The sequence below is a fragment of the Passer domesticus genome, chromosome Z (genome assembly GCF_036417665.1).
Source record: "Passer domesticus isolate bPasDom1 chromosome Z, bPasDom1.hap1, whole genome shotgun sequence".
Lineage (NCBI taxonomy): Eukaryota > Metazoa > Chordata > Aves > Passeriformes > Passeridae > Passer > Passer domesticus.
In genome coordinates this window covers 10,116,049-10,133,024 of record NC_087512.1, presented here as the reverse complement: position 1 = coordinate 10,133,024, position 16,976 = coordinate 10,116,049, and the positions used below count along the sequence as shown (strand labels likewise).

The 16,976-nt window shown below is 45.1% G+C and overlaps 2 protein-coding genes across 6 annotated transcripts in view; one reads left to right on the top strand and one right to left on the bottom strand.

The window, feature by feature from the left end:
- Window positions 1-474: 474 nt before the first annotated feature.
- Window positions 475-15,534, bottom strand: ARHGEF39 (Rho guanine nucleotide exchange factor 39). 3 transcript variants are annotated; one of them, XM_064402947.1, is made up of 11 exons: window positions 15,322-15,380; window positions 13,621-13,707; window positions 12,165-12,349; window positions 11,154-11,248; window positions 10,637-10,757; window positions 9,522-9,640; window positions 7,760-7,830; window positions 5,875-6,003; window positions 2,099-2,328; window positions 1,147-1,235; window positions 475-976 (listed from the first exon to the last, which is right to left on the bottom strand). In XM_064402947.1, exons 3-11 carry the CDS (start codon window positions 12,309-12,311, stop codon window positions 961-963), a joined length of 1,017 nt encoding a protein of 338 aa, XP_064259017.1. In that variant the 5' UTR covers window positions 12,312-12,349; window positions 13,621-13,707; window positions 15,322-15,380; the 3' UTR covers window positions 475-960. The 3 variants fall into 3 exon arrangements, with proteins under 3 accessions (XP_064259017.1, XP_064259016.1, XP_064259015.1); XM_064402946.1 differs by lacking the exon at window positions 15,322-15,380 and adding an exon at window positions 14,880-14,923 and having other exon boundaries at window positions 13,621-13,709; XM_064402945.1 differs by lacking the exon at window positions 13,621-13,707 and having other exon boundaries at window positions 15,322-15,534.
- Window positions 14,968-16,976, top strand: part of LOC135289387 (myosin-IIIb-like) — a 35,275-nt gene continuing 33,266 nt past the window's right edge. For all 3 annotated transcript variants that reach the window (XM_064402937.1, XM_064402935.1, XM_064402936.1), the window contains exons 1-3: window positions 14,968-15,139; window positions 15,209-15,274; window positions 15,348-15,478. In XM_064402937.1, the coding sequence (XP_064259007.1) occupies window positions 15,014-15,139; window positions 15,209-15,274; window positions 15,348-15,478 (323 nt within the window). In that variant the 5' untranslated portion in view covers window positions 14,968-15,013. The remainder of the gene's footprint in view (window positions 15,140-15,208; window positions 15,275-15,347; window positions 15,479-16,976) is intronic.

Here is a 16,976-nt window from a genome sequence, read left to right as displayed (position 1 = left end):
AGTATCAGAACTTTTTCAGAGTGATACTGAGCAATAAGAATCTTAATTTGTTAGCTTTGTCTTTAATTTCAGGCACAGCTAGTACTTGAAAATCCTAGCTGTAAGTTTGAAGGGGGGGAAAAAAACCCAAAACAAAACCAACCCAAATGTAAAATCACAGGATGGAATACCCAGTTGGAAAGGACTTCAAGAACACCTGGCCCAACCTTTCGTGGCAAAACACAGTGGAACCAGTGTGGCTTCCTAAACTTTGTTGCATTTCTTCCTCCCAAGTTCCACAAACAAGGTATTTAAACAAGTGGCCCTGTATAGCAAGCTAATTGTATGGAAAGACAAAGAACCCCCATTATATATTCTCTCTTTGAGACACTTATCTCACACAGTACCAGTTCTGTTTTAATAAATGCCAGTGAGAAATTAAAGATAGGTGGTACTGCTTAAGGGAGAAGAAAAAACAGTCAAACTGCTATGACGTCAGTCAGACAGACTTTAATCTTTATGTTTCTAATAACCTTGAAGTTGTTCTCTTTGCAGCTGACCATATTGAAATAGATATTTTCTGAACCAAACTGCTGCACAACTTCCACATTATTAAAAGTCCATGCTGAGGCTTTAACAAAATAAAAAAATTCCTTTAAAAAACATTTGATGAGGGAAAACAAGTCACACTCCCATCTGCTTGACCTTAAGTGATCTTGAGTTTACTAAAGTGCAAAAAAGCTTGATGCTTCTAAGCTAAATTGGGGAAAAATTCTTGATACATGGGGTTTTTTTTTGTGTACAAATGCTTTTTTTGCAGTATCTGTATGAACATTAGGGCAGCTAACAAAGCATGCATCATCTCACAAACACAGTGTGTAGTCCTTCTCAATTCAGTGCTACTATATGTCCCTGAACATTTTGTAAGATTGTGGAAGCTTCTGCCATGAGGGTGTTTGTCCTGCCAGGCAGTCAGGTGGGTCAGGCTTTCAGCTGCCTGTAGAGGAAAACAAAGGGGAAATTCACAGTTAATATGGGAAATCTGTCTTCATTCCCTTGTATCCTGATTGCCAGATCAGGCTGCTTCCATCATCCTTAAAACCACACACAGGTCCCAGAGTTCACGTCTGTGTCCTGTCCTTCCACCTCTGGAACCTGGATGCCTACCTGACTGCAGCTGTGAGACTCTGGTACCAGTCATTGATCTCTTGTTGGTTGCTGGACATCAACAGCAGTGTCTTGTGTGGAAAGGAAAGCTGAAAGACAAGCAGGATCTGTGGCATTCCTTGCCAAGGCAGCAACTCCAGTAAAAGGAAAATCATCACCACTGAATTCAGTCCCTGCTTGCTGATTTTCACCCTTTTTTTTCCCCCCACAGAAAAATTTAGTCTTAATATTGAGTGAAGCCAGAGACTGCACAGTACAGAACAAGTGTCAGTCTTGTCCACTGTTTACAGTTAAAGTTGACAGCTCATTCTGACCTCTTTGAAGGTGAACAATTAGAATTCTCAGCAGCTCATCCAGTTTTCTACCATATTCCATGTCCCTAGGGGTCCTTCCACTACCATCATCTACAGGTCACAACTTGCTCAAAAAGTTCTTTGTCACAGCTCGCAAGAAAAGAGCTACGAGCCCCAGGTGCAGCCTTGGAAGAGCTGACCTTGAAACCCCTACTGAAGACTCTGGTCCCTGTCAATCTGCAGCCCTCAGGGAGTTAGATGCCATCATCTGTTGTAATAACATCCAGGTCTTTTTCATTCTCTGTTTTTCTATGTGTTCAGTCTGTAATCAGTGTAATTCATTGTCACACCAGTGTGGGGCTGCCCCCAAACCCGTGGCTCTGATGAGGGCATGTCAGAGTGCTGGTGGAGCCTCCTCACCTGAGCTAAGTGAAGCAACCAGCAGCCTGTAACCCCAGAGAGTGCAGGAGGCTCCACGCCATGAAAGGAAAAGTACCTGCATCACTCAAGAAGGGAAGGGTTGCCCTAACTCAGACTTGCTCACTGCATTTTGTCACCACGGTCATCATCTCGGTCCCTCTGCTGCTGAGACAGCTGAAGACCTGCTTACAGGGCTGACTCTGCTGGCACTTCTGCCTGGCACAGGTGGGAAGACTTACACTGAGGAGCCCTCCCTGGCTCCACGTGTGGCCGAACACTTTATCCACTGAGCACTGGTGGAGTGGGTAGACAGCCTGGCAGCACAGCTTGTTGGAGTTCAGCAGGTGCAGGGGGTGGCAGGGCTTCGCTGCGATGAGGATGTCGGAGAACAGGAAGAACATCCTGCGCTTCAGCTCTTCTCCCTTTGCAGGCACCACCAAGAGCCAGCCTTCCCGGATATACCAACGCCCTGGGCATGCCGGGGAAGCAGAGACAGCTGTGAGATCTGAGGGAGGGCAGGCAGGAATAAAAAGTAAAGGACGAAACGAGACAAACAGGAATACAGGCTGAGCAAACCTTGTACGTTTCTGTGTTCCACATCAATTCCAGCCACTAGAAGGCACTGGATGTCAGCTGGATCCAGCTCACCAGTGCGGATAGCACCCGTGCAGAAGCAGAAACTAGCCCAAAACGTTTATTGTATGAGGAGCAGCTGAAGTTGTTAGTATCTGCTGTTTTAACTAAGAGTATATTATCATATGCAAGTCTGTTTAAAGTGATCAGAACAAAAACACGCTTCGAGAACAGCATGCATACCTTTAAATTGACATAAGTCTTCAGAAAACACATCATGAACTATCTCAAATTGTGTTGCCCAGTTGTTTGTCATTAGTGCTATAACAGAAACTAGCTTCAGGTTTGAAAACTTATAATTTTTTCCTTGTTTTTATGTGTGTGATAATAAAATAATAAGCTCAAAAAACCTCCCCAAAACAAAACAAAACCGTATTTCACAGGTCATCTAACTATATACAGACCTACAGTAGCCAAGAGAATACAGGTTGCAGATTACTATTCTAAAGAGAAGGCATGAAAGGAGATAGAAAATGAGGAAGGTCTGAATAGGCAACCTTATCAACCTCTCTTGCAGAACAGAGCCCAGTGTCATCCACCTGTGAAATTGTGATAAAACAAGAGGAAAAGAAAGCAGGAGGGAAATAATCAAAACAATTTGATAAGCCTAGCTGTAAGCAGCAATTTTAAAAAATAATAATGAAATAAATTAAATAAAGCAGGACTTCTTACTAAGATTATTGTGGAAGATAGCCATCAACTCATGGGAATTAGGAGTACATCTTCTAGTAAGATTATTTACAAAACTGTAAATTCATAACAAGGTATTGCCACCTGATCTTGTTTAGGAAACATGTGCCAGGGAATTTCAGCCACTCTTTCATGCCTTAGCTTCTGCATGAGCTATAAATACCTTTTAGAATAAAAATACAGTGTTGTGGATTGTGTCTTATTAGAATGCTACAGTCACAAATCAAAGAAGTGAATTAATTCCTGCTTAGCCTATTCCACTGGAACCACTCCTCTTACCTGAACAAGAAACTGAGGATGAGAAAGGTGAGGTGCAGGAATCAATCCAGATTTAAAAAAAACAAATGGGAGGAAGGTGTCAGAAGCATGGGGCTGGCCTGGGAGCTGTTTTCCTCAGACTATGCTCTGATCAGACTCCCAGGCATACAATCTGATCCAGACTGTACTGGAAGTCTTGGAATATAGATCCATGTCCAGGATTCCCAGATGTACAAGTTTTAGGAAATTGTTGGTATAGAAGAGCAAGAAAATATCCCAGGGGAAGCTCTGGATAGCAGAATATTGTGCTCAGTTAAGGAGGCAGTACTGGCTGATAGAGTATTTGTCCTGAATATGGAAGGCAGCAAGAAAAGCAGGGTCCCCTCACTGGGAGCAGAACATCTCAGAGACAATGGCAAATGTGAGATACCCATCTCCAACACTGCCCCTTTGCTCTGAATCTACAGCATTTTGTTTTCTCTCCTGCTCCTTCCTGGCAACAGGACACAATCTTAACTGTCCTGCAAAAGCTATTTTGTTTCTGGAAAGCTGGCCCAAAACTAGCAAGCCCCAGCTGCCTCTTACATTTGTGCTTCTCATATCCAATGATAACTATGTAACTCCAGCCAGTGGAAAACATGACTACAAGAATTCTCTGTCCTAGATGATGGAAATGCCTTTACTGACCCTCAACACTCATCCTCCTACGTCTCAGATTTTTCAGAGCCCAAAATAATCAGTGGACAAAACACTTTCAAACACCTGCCATTTCTGGTCTAGTTACACTGTTTTGGGGTATTTGTTTGTTTTCATGGTTTTAGCTTATTAGTTCTAACATTAATCAGGATTTACCTTTTTACTTACACACTACCCCAAGTGTGCCCAGGCACCCCCACACACGCTTCTGCTCAGTATAAGCAGAGCACACTTGTGTGAGCTCCCTTTCACCTATCAGCACAAAAATATTCTAAGGACAGGAAAGAGAATTGTAAATGAATCTGTCCATTGACTGAGCATCTTTGAGAATGACCTCTGATAAGTAGCCTTTGTTCTACCTATGCTGGTTTCGCTAGGCTAGAGTTATTTTTTTCCCATAGTGGCTGGTTTGGATTTGCACTAAAAACACCACTGACAGCACAGGGATCTCTTGTTTATTTCTGTGCAGGCAGTGCTCAGCATCAAGGTCTTTTCTGCTCCTCAAGCCACAAGTGAGGAGGTTGGAATGCACATGAATGTGGGAAGGGTCACAGCTGGGACAGCTGATCCAAAATCCCCAAAGGGACATTCTATATCATATGGCATCATGTTCAGCCTGTTATGCTGGGCAAAGAAGAAGGAAAGGGAGGAGTTTTAAAGCGATGGCTCTTGTCTTTCTAGGTAACCACAATGTGTGGCAGAGCCCTGGTCAGAACCCTTTCCTTGGAATAGCTGAACACCTGCTGCCCGTGGCAGGTGATGGATGAATTCCTTGCATAGCTTTGCTTGCATGAACAGCTTGTTAAACTGCCTTTATCTCAGCCCATGAGCTTTGTCAGTTTTACCCTTCTGAATTTTTTCCCATCCCAGTGGGGAAAGATTTTTTCATCCAAAAATCTACACGTGTTAATTACAACCACATTCACAAGCACCTGGAGGTTCTTGCATTAGAGACCTTCACACACAGTGACTTTAACACTCCTCTCCAGCTGTAGCACTGTGCCTGGATAACCTCTGCCATAGCAGAGTTGAGTGAGGCTACAGGTGAGGCCCCAAATGACCATCTCATAATTGTCCAGACTGGGCACATTTCTCATAATATTTCCTACATAGCTCAGAGTGCGGGCATGGAGAGCACCCAGTCACAAAAGAGATCTATCCACTGAAATGTTCTCATGTGCCAGTGACCGTGGCTTTATCTGTCTCAACAATCAACACAAACACAGTGATTTCTGTCTCAGTTTAACCATGCAGATAAAACAAAATTCTTCATTTGAAGGGTGAGAGCAGAATGACATTAATCTTGTAGCTTAATGTAAACAACAACACAGTTCTTGTGCCCTTGATACTCAGGAATCTGTGGTTCCTGCAATGGAGTAGGGATAATGTCACTGCTTACACTCTGCCAAAAGCATTTAGTGTCTCTCTTTCATTCCCATCTGGGACTTACACTCCTGATCTTCTTGGGTTCCTGAGTTTCTAAACACATCATCATCTTCTCCTATCTGAATGTCAGGCAATTAAGCTGTTGCTTATCCTTATTCAAAAATTATTAATTAAAAAAAAAACCCAAAAAACAGTGCTTGAATAAGTAGTCATACTCCTTTACCACCTATCTGTGGAATTTAGGCAGAAGGGGAAAACTGGTTAATGTGAGTTGAGTCAGAGATGAAGGAGAACATATGTACACATATCTCAGCATGGCAGAAGGAAAAACAGAGTTGTCAGTAAGACCCACCTGGAGTCAAAACCTGAGTCTTTTGTCCTTTGAGCAATTTCTGAACCCGAAGTAGCTGCAAGGAGTTCTCTCTCTTATCAAAGATGTCTTGGACCCAGTGAGATACTTCACAAACAGATTTCACAGTCTCTGAAATTATGGCAGCATATTCTGAAGTTATCACAAATGAATACATATTTCATCTTATACATCTTGCTCAGAAAAGACAGCATGAAATTAAGAAGAAAAGTTTTAAACCAAGTACCAACAACACCTTTATTCAGAAATTTCTGTGAGAGATTGGGCTAGATCACCTCCAGAGTCCTCTTTCCAGCTAACAATTCTACAGTTCTAGAAAACATCTGCCAATGAAATATCAGAGAGGAATAATTTCCTGGATTTGGAAGCAAAAACAGAAAAATGCCCTACAAGTGGTGTTAACTGCTTGTAAAAACCGCAGAATCATTTAGATTGGAAAAGACCACTGATATCACTGAGTTAACCTAGGATTGAACACCACCTTGTCAAGCAGACCATGGCATTGAGTGTCATTTCTTGAACATTTTCAGAGATGGTGACTCTACCACTTCCCTGGGCAGCCCATTCCAGTGTTTAACAACATTTTCCTTTAAGAAATGCCTCCCAATGTCCATTATGAACTTCCCCTAGCACACCTTGAGGCCATTTCCTCTCATCCTGCTGCTTGTTACCTGGGAGAAGAGGCCAATCCCCAGGTGGCCACAACCTCCTTTCAGGTACTTGTAGAGAGTGATCAGGTCACCCCTTTTCTCCAGACTAAACACTTCCATCTCCCTCAGCCACATTTCACAGGACTTGTTCTCCAGACCCCTCTCCAGCTCCACTGCCCTTCTCTGGACTCGCTGCAGCACCTCAGTGTCTCTCCTGCAGTGAGGGGCTCAAAACTGGACATGGGATTTGAGGTGTGGCCTCACCAGTGCCCAGCACTGAGGAACAATCACTGCCCTGGTCCTGTTGGTCACATAAATACTGATACATTCAGGATGTCCTTGGCCTTCCTGGCCACCTGGGCACGCCCTGGCTCATGTTCAGCCACTGTTGAGCAGCAGCCCCTGCAGCTCCTTTCCCACTCAGCAGCGTTCCAGCCACGCTGTCCCAGCCTGGGGCACTGCCTGGAGTTGTTGTGACCCAAGGGCAGGACCCAGCACTTGGCCTGGCTGAACCTCACACAACTGGCCCTGGCCCATGGATCCAGCCTGTGCAGATCCCTCTGCAGAGCCCCTGCCCTCCAGCAGCTCAGCACTCACACCCAGCTTGGTGCTATCTGCAAACTGGCTGAGGGTGCTCTCAATTCCCTCACCCAGATCATCAATACAGATATTAAACAGGACTGACCCTGATACTGAGCCCTGGGGGACATCTCCAGTGACTGGATACAGCATGAAGGAGACGAATTATCCTAGAGGCATGTGACCAAGAGAGTCAGAGAACAGTTTGGGTTGGAAGGGACCTTAAATATCATTTTGTTCTAACCTGCCTGCCATGGGAAGGGACACCTTCAAATACATGACATTGGTCAGGACCTTATCCAGCCTGTCCTTGACCTCTTGCAGGAATGGGGCATCAACAAATATCTTGAGCTACCTGTTCCAGTGCCTCACAAGCAGCAGAGATTAAAAAAAAAAAACCAAAAACCAGCTGCCATTTCTCCAACCTAAATATTAGGCCATTTTCACAGGCAGTTACTCTATATTTTTATTCTTAACATGTTCTCAGGGACATCTTGATCAAGGTGGAGAAGGAAAATGATAATCCACTAGAACCCTAGAGAGAGAGGAAGATTTTTTCCCTTTGGAACCAGGCAGTAGGTGGGAGTCAGAATATTCTTAGTAAAGAGTATATCATTGATCAAAGCGCCAGCATTTACTTGCAAGTTTCTGGTACTCAGCAGTGTCTGGGCTGGTGTTCTCCAGCAGATCTCTGAAGAAATGCTTGTACCTGAGGTGGAGAGAGCAGGTTTAATTCACAACAAGATACCAGGAACAGCAGCAGCACCTCCTGTTAGTAACAGCACAGTGAACAATGCTCAGCTGGGAGACAGAGCAAGCCTAACCAGGCAGTTTTGGTCACACTTCATTCACGTTCATTTTATCATCAAATGTCTAGGCTAAAATAACCCAAGTATTTTGTACATCTGAAAACCTTTGGCTTTTCCTGGGGATCTAATAGGAGCAGACTCACAAATCACCTAAGATCATGAGGCTCTCTCAGAATTCATCCTTTGTTATCGCCTTCAATAAGCAGCAAATTTCTCTTTGAACTGTCTATTTTTAATAGTATATGAATGGTGGTATTCATACCATGTTTCCTGCCCACACAAGAAAATAAAGGCATTTCTATAAGAATTAGGACCCTCCTTTTTCTTTTTTTCCTTTCCAGTCTTTAGTGGAGAGGATAAGATCTCTGCAAATTCTTTCCCCACTAAAGTCAAACAGAAGGAACTTAACAGATTCACAAACTGGCAGAACTCATATGACCTGGTGCATATGTTAACAGAGTCTTAAAGAAATTTGAACATGATAGAACTGATTAATGAAAAAACTAGACTTTTAATCAAAATACTCACATTTTTCCAAATTGTTGGACAGCAACAAATATACTGCTGTTTTGCAAATTTAAAAGAATTATCCAAAGAATTATGATAAAAACTCACCAATCAGCTTAATGTTTACTTCTGTCAAGTTAATTAAAAACATTACATAAAGTTACATGAAAGACTGTGGTATGATCTCTCAAAGTTATTTTCAAAGAAAAGAGGTGCTCAATCACTCACATTTGCTTTAGTGTAGATAAGATCGTGGTTGAAAAACAGCTACTGGATCTATAGCAGCAGAATCTGGGCTCCCAGAAAACCACCTTTATTACCCACACACCCTCCCCCAGGAAGGGATGCCCATGGGTGCATGCAACACTCTCCTCAGGCAGTCAGTTTGCCTCTTCAAAGGGGAGATGATCATAGAATATCCTGAGCTGGAAGGCATCATATCAAGTCAAATTAATCCCTCTGCATTTTTAAGACAACCCTAAAAATCACACGTGTCCAATTATGTTGTCTAAACATTTCTTGAAGACTGGAAGACTTGGTGCCTCAAGAGGAGATGCAATGATCCTGAGTGGACCTGTCCAGGCTCAGACAAATGTAATAGGCATCATATCTGAGGAAAGCATACAGCCCTGATAACCAGAGACGAAAGAGAAGCTCTCCTTTATTAATCTCTTATTTCTCCAAAAAGAGCCATTTCCAATAGTCACAATGCTCCAGTCAGCAATCTGCATAAAAATGGAGCAAAATCATTGCTGGCAGAGACCACCAGTTCTGCAGCACTTCATTCAGCTTGCTTTCATTCAGAGCCAAACTTCAGTAGCCTACTGAGACAGCAGAAAGCCTCCAATTCTACCCAAGAGCTAGAGGAAGGAGCCAAAGCTGAACACAACTGCCTTCCTGCATCATCTCCCATCCATGTACACTGATTCCAATTTACAGGCACAGCCTTAGTTCTGTTTCATTGCTGTCTCTATGCTCTGATTTTGAGACACAATAGGCAACTTTCCCTTTCATAGTGGATAGTGATACACTCCTTTTTCCCTTCTTATGCTAATCCCTTGAAGATTCACAATTGCTTACTTACTGGTGCAGCCTCTGCAGGGGCAAAGGAAGCAGATCCTCTAGCACTCTCCCTTGAAACTGAGGTCGAGTCTCCTGGAGTTTCTTAAACCGCCGGAATGACTTATTTTTTCTCATTTGCTCCTGTATGCAGAAAAAAGGACATAGCTTTGAGACTACAGAAAAAACTATGTGCCCTAGTCTGTACCAGAAGTTGGAACGCTTCAACTTAGAGTTTAGGACTCCAGTCCCACAAGCATCAACTTCTTTTTTGGCTGTGGGCAAGCCATTCCCTTTCTCCTGGTAGTTCATTTCAGAGGGTAATGGAAGTAATGGTAATGGATATCCCCTCCACAAATGAAATTAAAGAAAAAGAGAAGGCTGACCCAGTTAGGAAAACAAGGAGTGCACTTGTGGCTTTTTGCCATGCCTGTCAAGAAAAAGCAATGCACATCTGCATTCCTGTCACCTTAAGACAAGTATCCAAAATGGCTTTTTCTCTTGGAAAATCCAAAGCATGAATACATGCATGCAAAGACAAGAGGAGGGAAACATCCCACTAAATTCTGCATCTGGGAAGAAGCACGGACAAAACTGGGAGTTGAGTGGTATAAATTCCAGATACAATTCTTAGGACTTTGGAATAAAAATATATTCTGCAGAAATTTCTTGCAAACAGGTTGTATTTGAAGACGTAAGTGGCAAGAAAAAAATGATCTTCAACACAGAAAAAAAAAGTGAAGGAAAAGGAAATCCCACTACTAGGATACAGTTGGTGGTATTGGGAAAGACTAGGAGACCTGACAATTCCTAGAAAGAGATCACTGTATCATAGTGAAAGCCTGGAAACTCTCTAGACTTGCCAGTTAGGAAGGAGTGGGAGTAAATACAGAACACTGTTTGAAAAAGCAGTGCTCACCATATGCACATACATACACAAACACCTGAAAAGGCATCCGAAATTTGAAGCTCTAAGTAGAGAAGTTTTCACCACTTTATTGTGGAAGAAAGCCAGAATTTCATCTAGCCAGAAAAAGTAAAAACACTGATCTCTCCACAAACAGAAGACAAATAGAAGGATGTGACAGTTTCACAGAATGGAAAAAGAGAAAGCATGTGAAGACTAAAGTAAATATTTACCTTCAAGGTTTTATTTGCATGCTCCAAATTCTCAGCATAGTGGCCATAAAGATCCAGACTCTGACAAAAATTTTCCAGTCCTGGTCCCAAATTCCCTTTCTCCAGGTGAAGTGAGAGAACACTGTGCACAAGGAGCAGAGATAGCTTGTGAGAGATACATTACTGATGGCATTTTCACAGCTCCTTCTGATTCCTTCCTTTGCTGTCCTGCCTTTACCATTCTCCACCTCATATCCAGTTTCTATACAAAATTTGTGCTTGGAGGTGAGCAAGCCACAAAACACCTTGTGGAATGGGCTTACTGAGCTTAAACCACTGCCCAGTAACAGGGTACCCAGTTATGTTATACAGATCAGGAGTTTCCTGGGGACACCTCCAAGTGCCACCAAGGCTAGCAATGCTAGAAGTGAATGCCTGTTTTACAAGGTGTTAGGCTTATTTCCCCAAATCTTACTTTCTCATCAACATAAGAGTCCTCCCAATATAATTAGGAGAATTGCATCCTCTGTCCACTTACTGGCTGGCTGAATATAAGGACTCCAGGGGCCCAAATATAGTTTCCAACACAGCAGGCTTCAGCGTCCCTTTGGCCTTTAAGATTGTCACAAAGTACTAAGGGAAAAAGAAAAATCATTTCAAACGGGTAGCACTCACAAATCATCATAGAATCACTCAATGGTTTGGATTGGAAAGGATCTTTAAGAACTTCTAGTTCCAGCCTGGTCAGAGACATCTTCCAAGCCCCATCTAAACTGGCTGATCACTTGGGATGGGGCATCCACAGCTTGTCTGGGCCATGTGTCACAGTGCCTCACCACCCTCACAGTAAATAACTTCTCTCTAACATCTAATCTAAACCTACTGTCTTCCAGTTTAAAACCATTCCTCCTTGTCCTGTCACTGCATGTCTGTGTAAAAAGTGACTCTCCCTCTTTTTTATAAGCCCACTTCAAGTACTGGGAGGCTGCAAAGTTTATTAATCTCTGAGGTCACTCAAAGGCCACTTGTGGCACACAGCAGAAGCCAGAAGTTGCAGCCTGAACATTCTTTGGCTTGGAAAGATATCAAGTATTGTGACTGTCTACCTAAGATATGCACCATCACATGTCAGCCTTACTTGTAGCTCTGACCATAACTGTAAACACATGGAACAGTACTACAGTACTGAAAAGAGTCTGTTTCAGTATCCTCCAATGCATCTGTTTTTCACCATCTTGTTCATAAATTTTTTTCTTGTCTGTGTCCCTACAATTCATATATCTCAGGCATCTTAGGTGAGCACCCTATTCAATCAAAACTTAAAAGATTTATGTCTGTGTACAGACCAAGGCCAAAGAGCCAAACCCATGAGCTACTGAATATTACAGAGGAGGTAAAAGAAAAACAACAAGAAACCTTTCAGCCAAAGCAGGCGTCCCATGCATTAGGGATGGACCCAGAGTCTGCTCTTGACCTTTCCCCATGGCAACACGAATAAGTATGTGCTGTCTGAAGGCATCCACATACCAGAAGGGGCAGAAATACTCACTGTGAGAACCAAATCCAGCTGCTCAAGGTACTTGTGTTCTGTTTCCAGCAGTTCCTTGGCTGTCCTGCTGCGCTTTCTCTCCCAGCGAGCCCGCTGATCTTCCACCGTGTTTGCTCCAACCACAAAGGGCAGGGACGAGGCACTCATGGCAGAGTCAGGGTTGATGCACAGGGAGGTAAAGGATCCTGGAGGGACAAGCAAGATGGGCACACAACAAAAGAATAACCTGTGTTGCAGGGGAGGATTCTGAGCTAAAAACACTTTCCTAGGAAATAAGGGCAGTGAGTTGCCAGCAACCATTATTAACAGTTTCCTTCTGCATTCCCTCCTGTGGGCACAGGGGCCCTGCATCAAACAGAGGAACACCATTAGAGAGACCAGGCTGTGAAAGCAATGATGATTCATCTGCAAGCAAAAATCAGTGCACAATCCCACGTGCAAACCACTGCTTCCTGTGCCTTGCCCTCCCCATTCTTTGCTTGAAATTCTTGTTAAACTCTAGCAAGTTTGTGGGTGGAAGAGGTACTGCGGATAGGAGTAGAAAATAACCATAAGATTTGTCTTGTGGGGGAACTGTAACAGGACTTCCCCCATCCCACAAGGAAAGAGAAGAGAGCACTCTTGCTTGTTTTCCCATGGAGGTTACTAAGAAGCAAGTGGTTTGCTTTGTCATTTTCTAACTTTGTGCTCCTGGAGGTGAGAGAGGCCTAGCAACTGCTGGGAATCACACCAGTATCATGGTTTGTTCTGCTCTTCTGCTACAGTATCATGATTTTGTTGCACAGAAAAACATTGTTTGTCACACTCAGAGAAAGAGGCATGTTTTAGCAGAACACCAGTTAGACATTGTTCTTTTGATGAAAAGGCAGTGCAGGCAGCTGCACACTTGCCCCTGCATCAAGTCTGCAGTTTCCTGGAAGCCGAGTTGCTTCTGAAAATTTCTGTTTCCCACATGGACAAGATACACTAATACAGAAAGATGTGTCATCACAGAGAAGGAGATTTGTCAAACTCCATCTTCCAGAGATATTTCAGATACATAAATGAATGTCTGAAACAAAAGTTTCACATCAAATGAGTACCAGGACTCATTAAATGACTTGCCAAAAGTCCAGAGAGCTGAGGGACATGTGCAGTGTTTTATAGTAGCAGCAGCTTCTCCAGAGCTTGCCCTCATATTCATTTACAGCATATCCACAAGCCTAGCCAAGACCACATCTTGGACAAACAGGGCAGACCTGGCATGGATGGAGAGGCAGCACTGCAGGGAACACCACCTTAAGCTTAGCATTGGTCCAGAAGTGTTCAGGGCCAGGCTGGATGGGGCCCTGAACCACCCTGTCTGTGGAAGTTGTCCCAGGGCTTTGCAGGGCTCTAGGAAGGAGATGGTCTTTAAGGTCCTTTCCAACCCAAACCATTCCATGATTCTATTCAAGTGCAGTTGCAAAGTACTCACCAGTAATGGACTAAAGCACTGCCATTCGCAGAGCACCTCTAGCCCGCGTAGACTGCAGTGAAGGCTTTCATTTCGCAGACCAAATTTCTTTTAACATATAACAATTAAAACAAACAAGTTATACCAGGTTTGACCATCTACTGCTCACACACAGAAGTTCTAGCACTCCCATTATTGCACAATATATTCTGTGTGAGGTCTGTAGGGCGAGAGCTTCCTGCAGCCTGTGGGTGCACTAGAAAATACTTCACCCACAAGTGACAGAACTGCTCCAGCTTGCTTCTCCCCAGCTCATGTTCAAAAACCACTGAATACCCTCTATTACTGTTAACTACCTTATAGTACACCATTAGCAGCATCCCCTTCACCATTTCTAAATTTTTTGAGTACCCTCCAAAAATCTCCTGTTCTTATTGCACAGCCCCTTTGGTGTCTCAGGAGTGTAAACACGTGGTGGGTGAGCTCCAAGGGACACATGGCTACACATCCCAAACTGTGAGGTTAGAGAAAGGGGAAGTGAAAGGGATAAACTCTGGAACCCACAGCTAGTCCTCAGCCACCCTGAGGACTAAAGGAGTAAATATTGCAGGAGTTAATACTAGAAGTAAAACACGCACATAGCCCTCCTTCAATTCGCCTGTGCTGCAGGGCACTAAAAGTGTATTTTGGATCAGTCAAAACCAAGGGTACTATATTTTTTCAGCAGATAAGAAAAGATCCATTAAAAGTCTTGCGGGATTGAACATAAAGCCTTTCTTGACCAAAACTGAAGCGTTTTATTCATTATCAGAGTTCTGTTTAGTTTGGTTTTTGATTTTTTTTTGTTTGTTTGTTTGTTTTAATCAAATGAAATATGCTTTAAATAAATAAATGTTTCCAGTAAAAAATAAATTTAAAAAACCAAACCACATGAGCACACCAAAAAAACATTCACTAAACTTTAACCAAATGTTTTTCTCTGACTGCGACGCGGATTCAGGAAATACTTGGTGGCATCAGGGACTAATTTAGCCAAAAGGATTTTTACGGGTCATGCAGTTGAGCCTTGTGCCCAAAGCGCGACTACCACCAGAGTCAGGCTGGGCTACGCTGGGGTTCGTCCTGCTCAGGACCTTTCCGCGGGTGGAGATCGGGACGGGAGGGGACGGGACGGGACGGAACACCAACAGCGGTGGCGGTCCCGGGGTTTAGGGTTTAGGTTTAGGGTTTAGGTTTGGGTTTAGGTTTAGGTTTGGTCCCGGCCCCACGCCGCCCGTTACCTGCCGCTCCCGCCGCCGCCCCGCGTTCAAACCGCGGCTCCGCCCCGGCGGGCGGTCCCGGGGCGGGGCCGGAGCGCGGCGGGGCCGGGCCGAGCCGAGCCGGGCAGGGCAGGGCAGGGCAGGGTAGGGTGGCGATGGTGCCGCTGGGGCAGCGTAGCCCCCCGCCCGGCGCGGCCGGGGACCTGGCGGCGCTGGCCGAGTTGGACGAGGCGGCGCTGCTGGCGGGGCTGCGGGAGCGCTTCCTGCAGCAGCGCATCTACGTGAGTGCCGGGGGCCGGGGCGGGGGGCGGCGGCGGGCGCTCGGCTGACCGGCTGTCCCGTCCCCACAGACCGACATCGGAGACATCCTCGTCGCCATGAACCCCTTCCAGCCGCTGCCGCTCTACGGGAGAGAGGTGAGCGCCGCGCCCCCGCCGCGCCCCGCCGCCCCCCGGCCGCTCACCCCTCTCCGCCGCCGCTTCCCCGCAGGTCTCTGAGCGGTACCGGCGCCTCCAGAACGACCCGCTGCCGCCCCACATCTTCGCCGTGGCCAGCCGCGCCTACCACGCCATGCTGGGCCGCGGCGGCGGCGGACCCCGCAACCAGTGCATCCTCATCAGGTGAGCGGCGGCCGGGGGTCCCGGGGCCGGCGGGGGACGGGGGCGGCCCCCGAGCTCTCGCTGGGATCTCCCTGCCCGAGGTTCGGGTGAAGCTCTTCTCCGGTTCCGTTGGTGAGTCAAAATCGGTCTGCGCTGGCAACACATCCTTCATCCCGACCGCTTTCGAGACGGATGAGCGGGCATGTCGTGAGAACGTGTGGGCAGACAAAACTGGCTTTCCTGGAGCAGATCGGCCAGCAATTTTTATAACAGTAAAGATGCCAGGTTCACTTCTGGTGGGGAGCAGGCCACTGGAATCCAGCTCTGGGAAAAGCCATTGAGTGCTCAGTTCTGGCAGCACAACTTCTGTGGTAAAAGCTGCAGTAAAAGTTGGAAGGATGATAATGGAATGAGCCAGTTTTCACAAAGTGGAGCTTCCCAAGTGTAACCGAAGAGCAGGAAGTATTAAAACATGCTTTTCTGCTCTAAGACCTTTGAGAATCAGGTCAGGGAGGATCTTAAAGTCATGTGCAGTTCTGTGCTCTGTGAAGTCGGGGAAAAGTGATTCTTTTAACCAAAGAGCCTACCAGTATCACAAACGTTTTACTCGATTTTGTCACTCTTGTTCTGCTGGAACTCTGCAGCACAGCAGTACCATCATTTAGCAGAGAAAGCCTTAAACAACACCAACACCAGAGAAAGCATTGAACAGCAAGGAGAAAGTCTTGAGACATTAACTGCCTCTTCTCTATAGCTGGGTGTTGTAGAGAGCAGTTTAAATGTCATTTCAGTTAAAATGCTACTTGCCAACTTGTTTGTTTTAATGCTCCTTTGTATTTGCCTTCTGATAATTTTATCAGTACTTTTGGTCTACGTGGTGTGCAAGTCAACTGCTGAATCACTGCTGAGTGTTTTGGTGGGCCTGGGAGCTGACTTTGAGGGGCACTTGAGCCACACTCATTTCTGTAGCCTTCGTGCCATTGGTGCCTGTGCTTTACCTGAAGTGCTCTCGGGAAGTGGTGGCCGTGGGGTCAGCAGGTACAAGAGGCACTGCTGGTGAGACTTTGGGGGATAGAGAACAGTCATTGCATTTGTCTTGGGAGGTGGAAGTCAAGAAAGAGTAACCTGTGAGAATTGTGAAGTGGTCAGTGGTCTGGTTGTTTTCTGCCAGCAGTTCAGATATGAGTCTCATATACTCCTGTCCTTTTACCTGGTCTGTGTGTTACTGTCACAGGAAGTTTGTGGTTTTCCTCCCTATGTGTGGTGAAACACTAATGAACAAGTTTTCCTACGTGAGCACAGTTGGTGTGAACAGGAAAGATGAGGTCACTCCTGTTAGACCACAGTTCACCACAGCACCACAGAAACACACCAGGATCTGCTGTCCCTTTGGTGTCTCCAACTGAGTCTGGGAGGTCTGGATCACATTCTTCAGTGGTGATGTTCGGTGAAGCAGCTGCTGCCAGATCACAAGTGATCATTGCTACCAAATTGTCTTCAGCCACAAATTCTACTGGCT

What these genes read in the sequence shown, in the direction of transcription:
- ARHGEF39 (XM_064402945.1), bottom strand. Translation starts at nt 15,397, where the DNA reads ATGTGGGGCGGCAGCGGGTCGTTCTGGAGGCGCCGGTACCGCTCAGAG. An exon ending in GGAAGCGGCGGCGGAGAGGG is followed by an intron (nt 12,350 to 15,321) that starts GTGAGCGGCCGG and finishes TTGTCCCTCCAG; the next exon opens with GATCCTTTACCTCCCTGTGC. An exon ending in ATGCAAATAAAACCTTGAAG is followed by an intron (nt 9,641 to 10,636) that starts GTAAATATTTAC and finishes TTCTGCATACAG; the next exon opens with GAGCAAATGAGAAAAAATAA.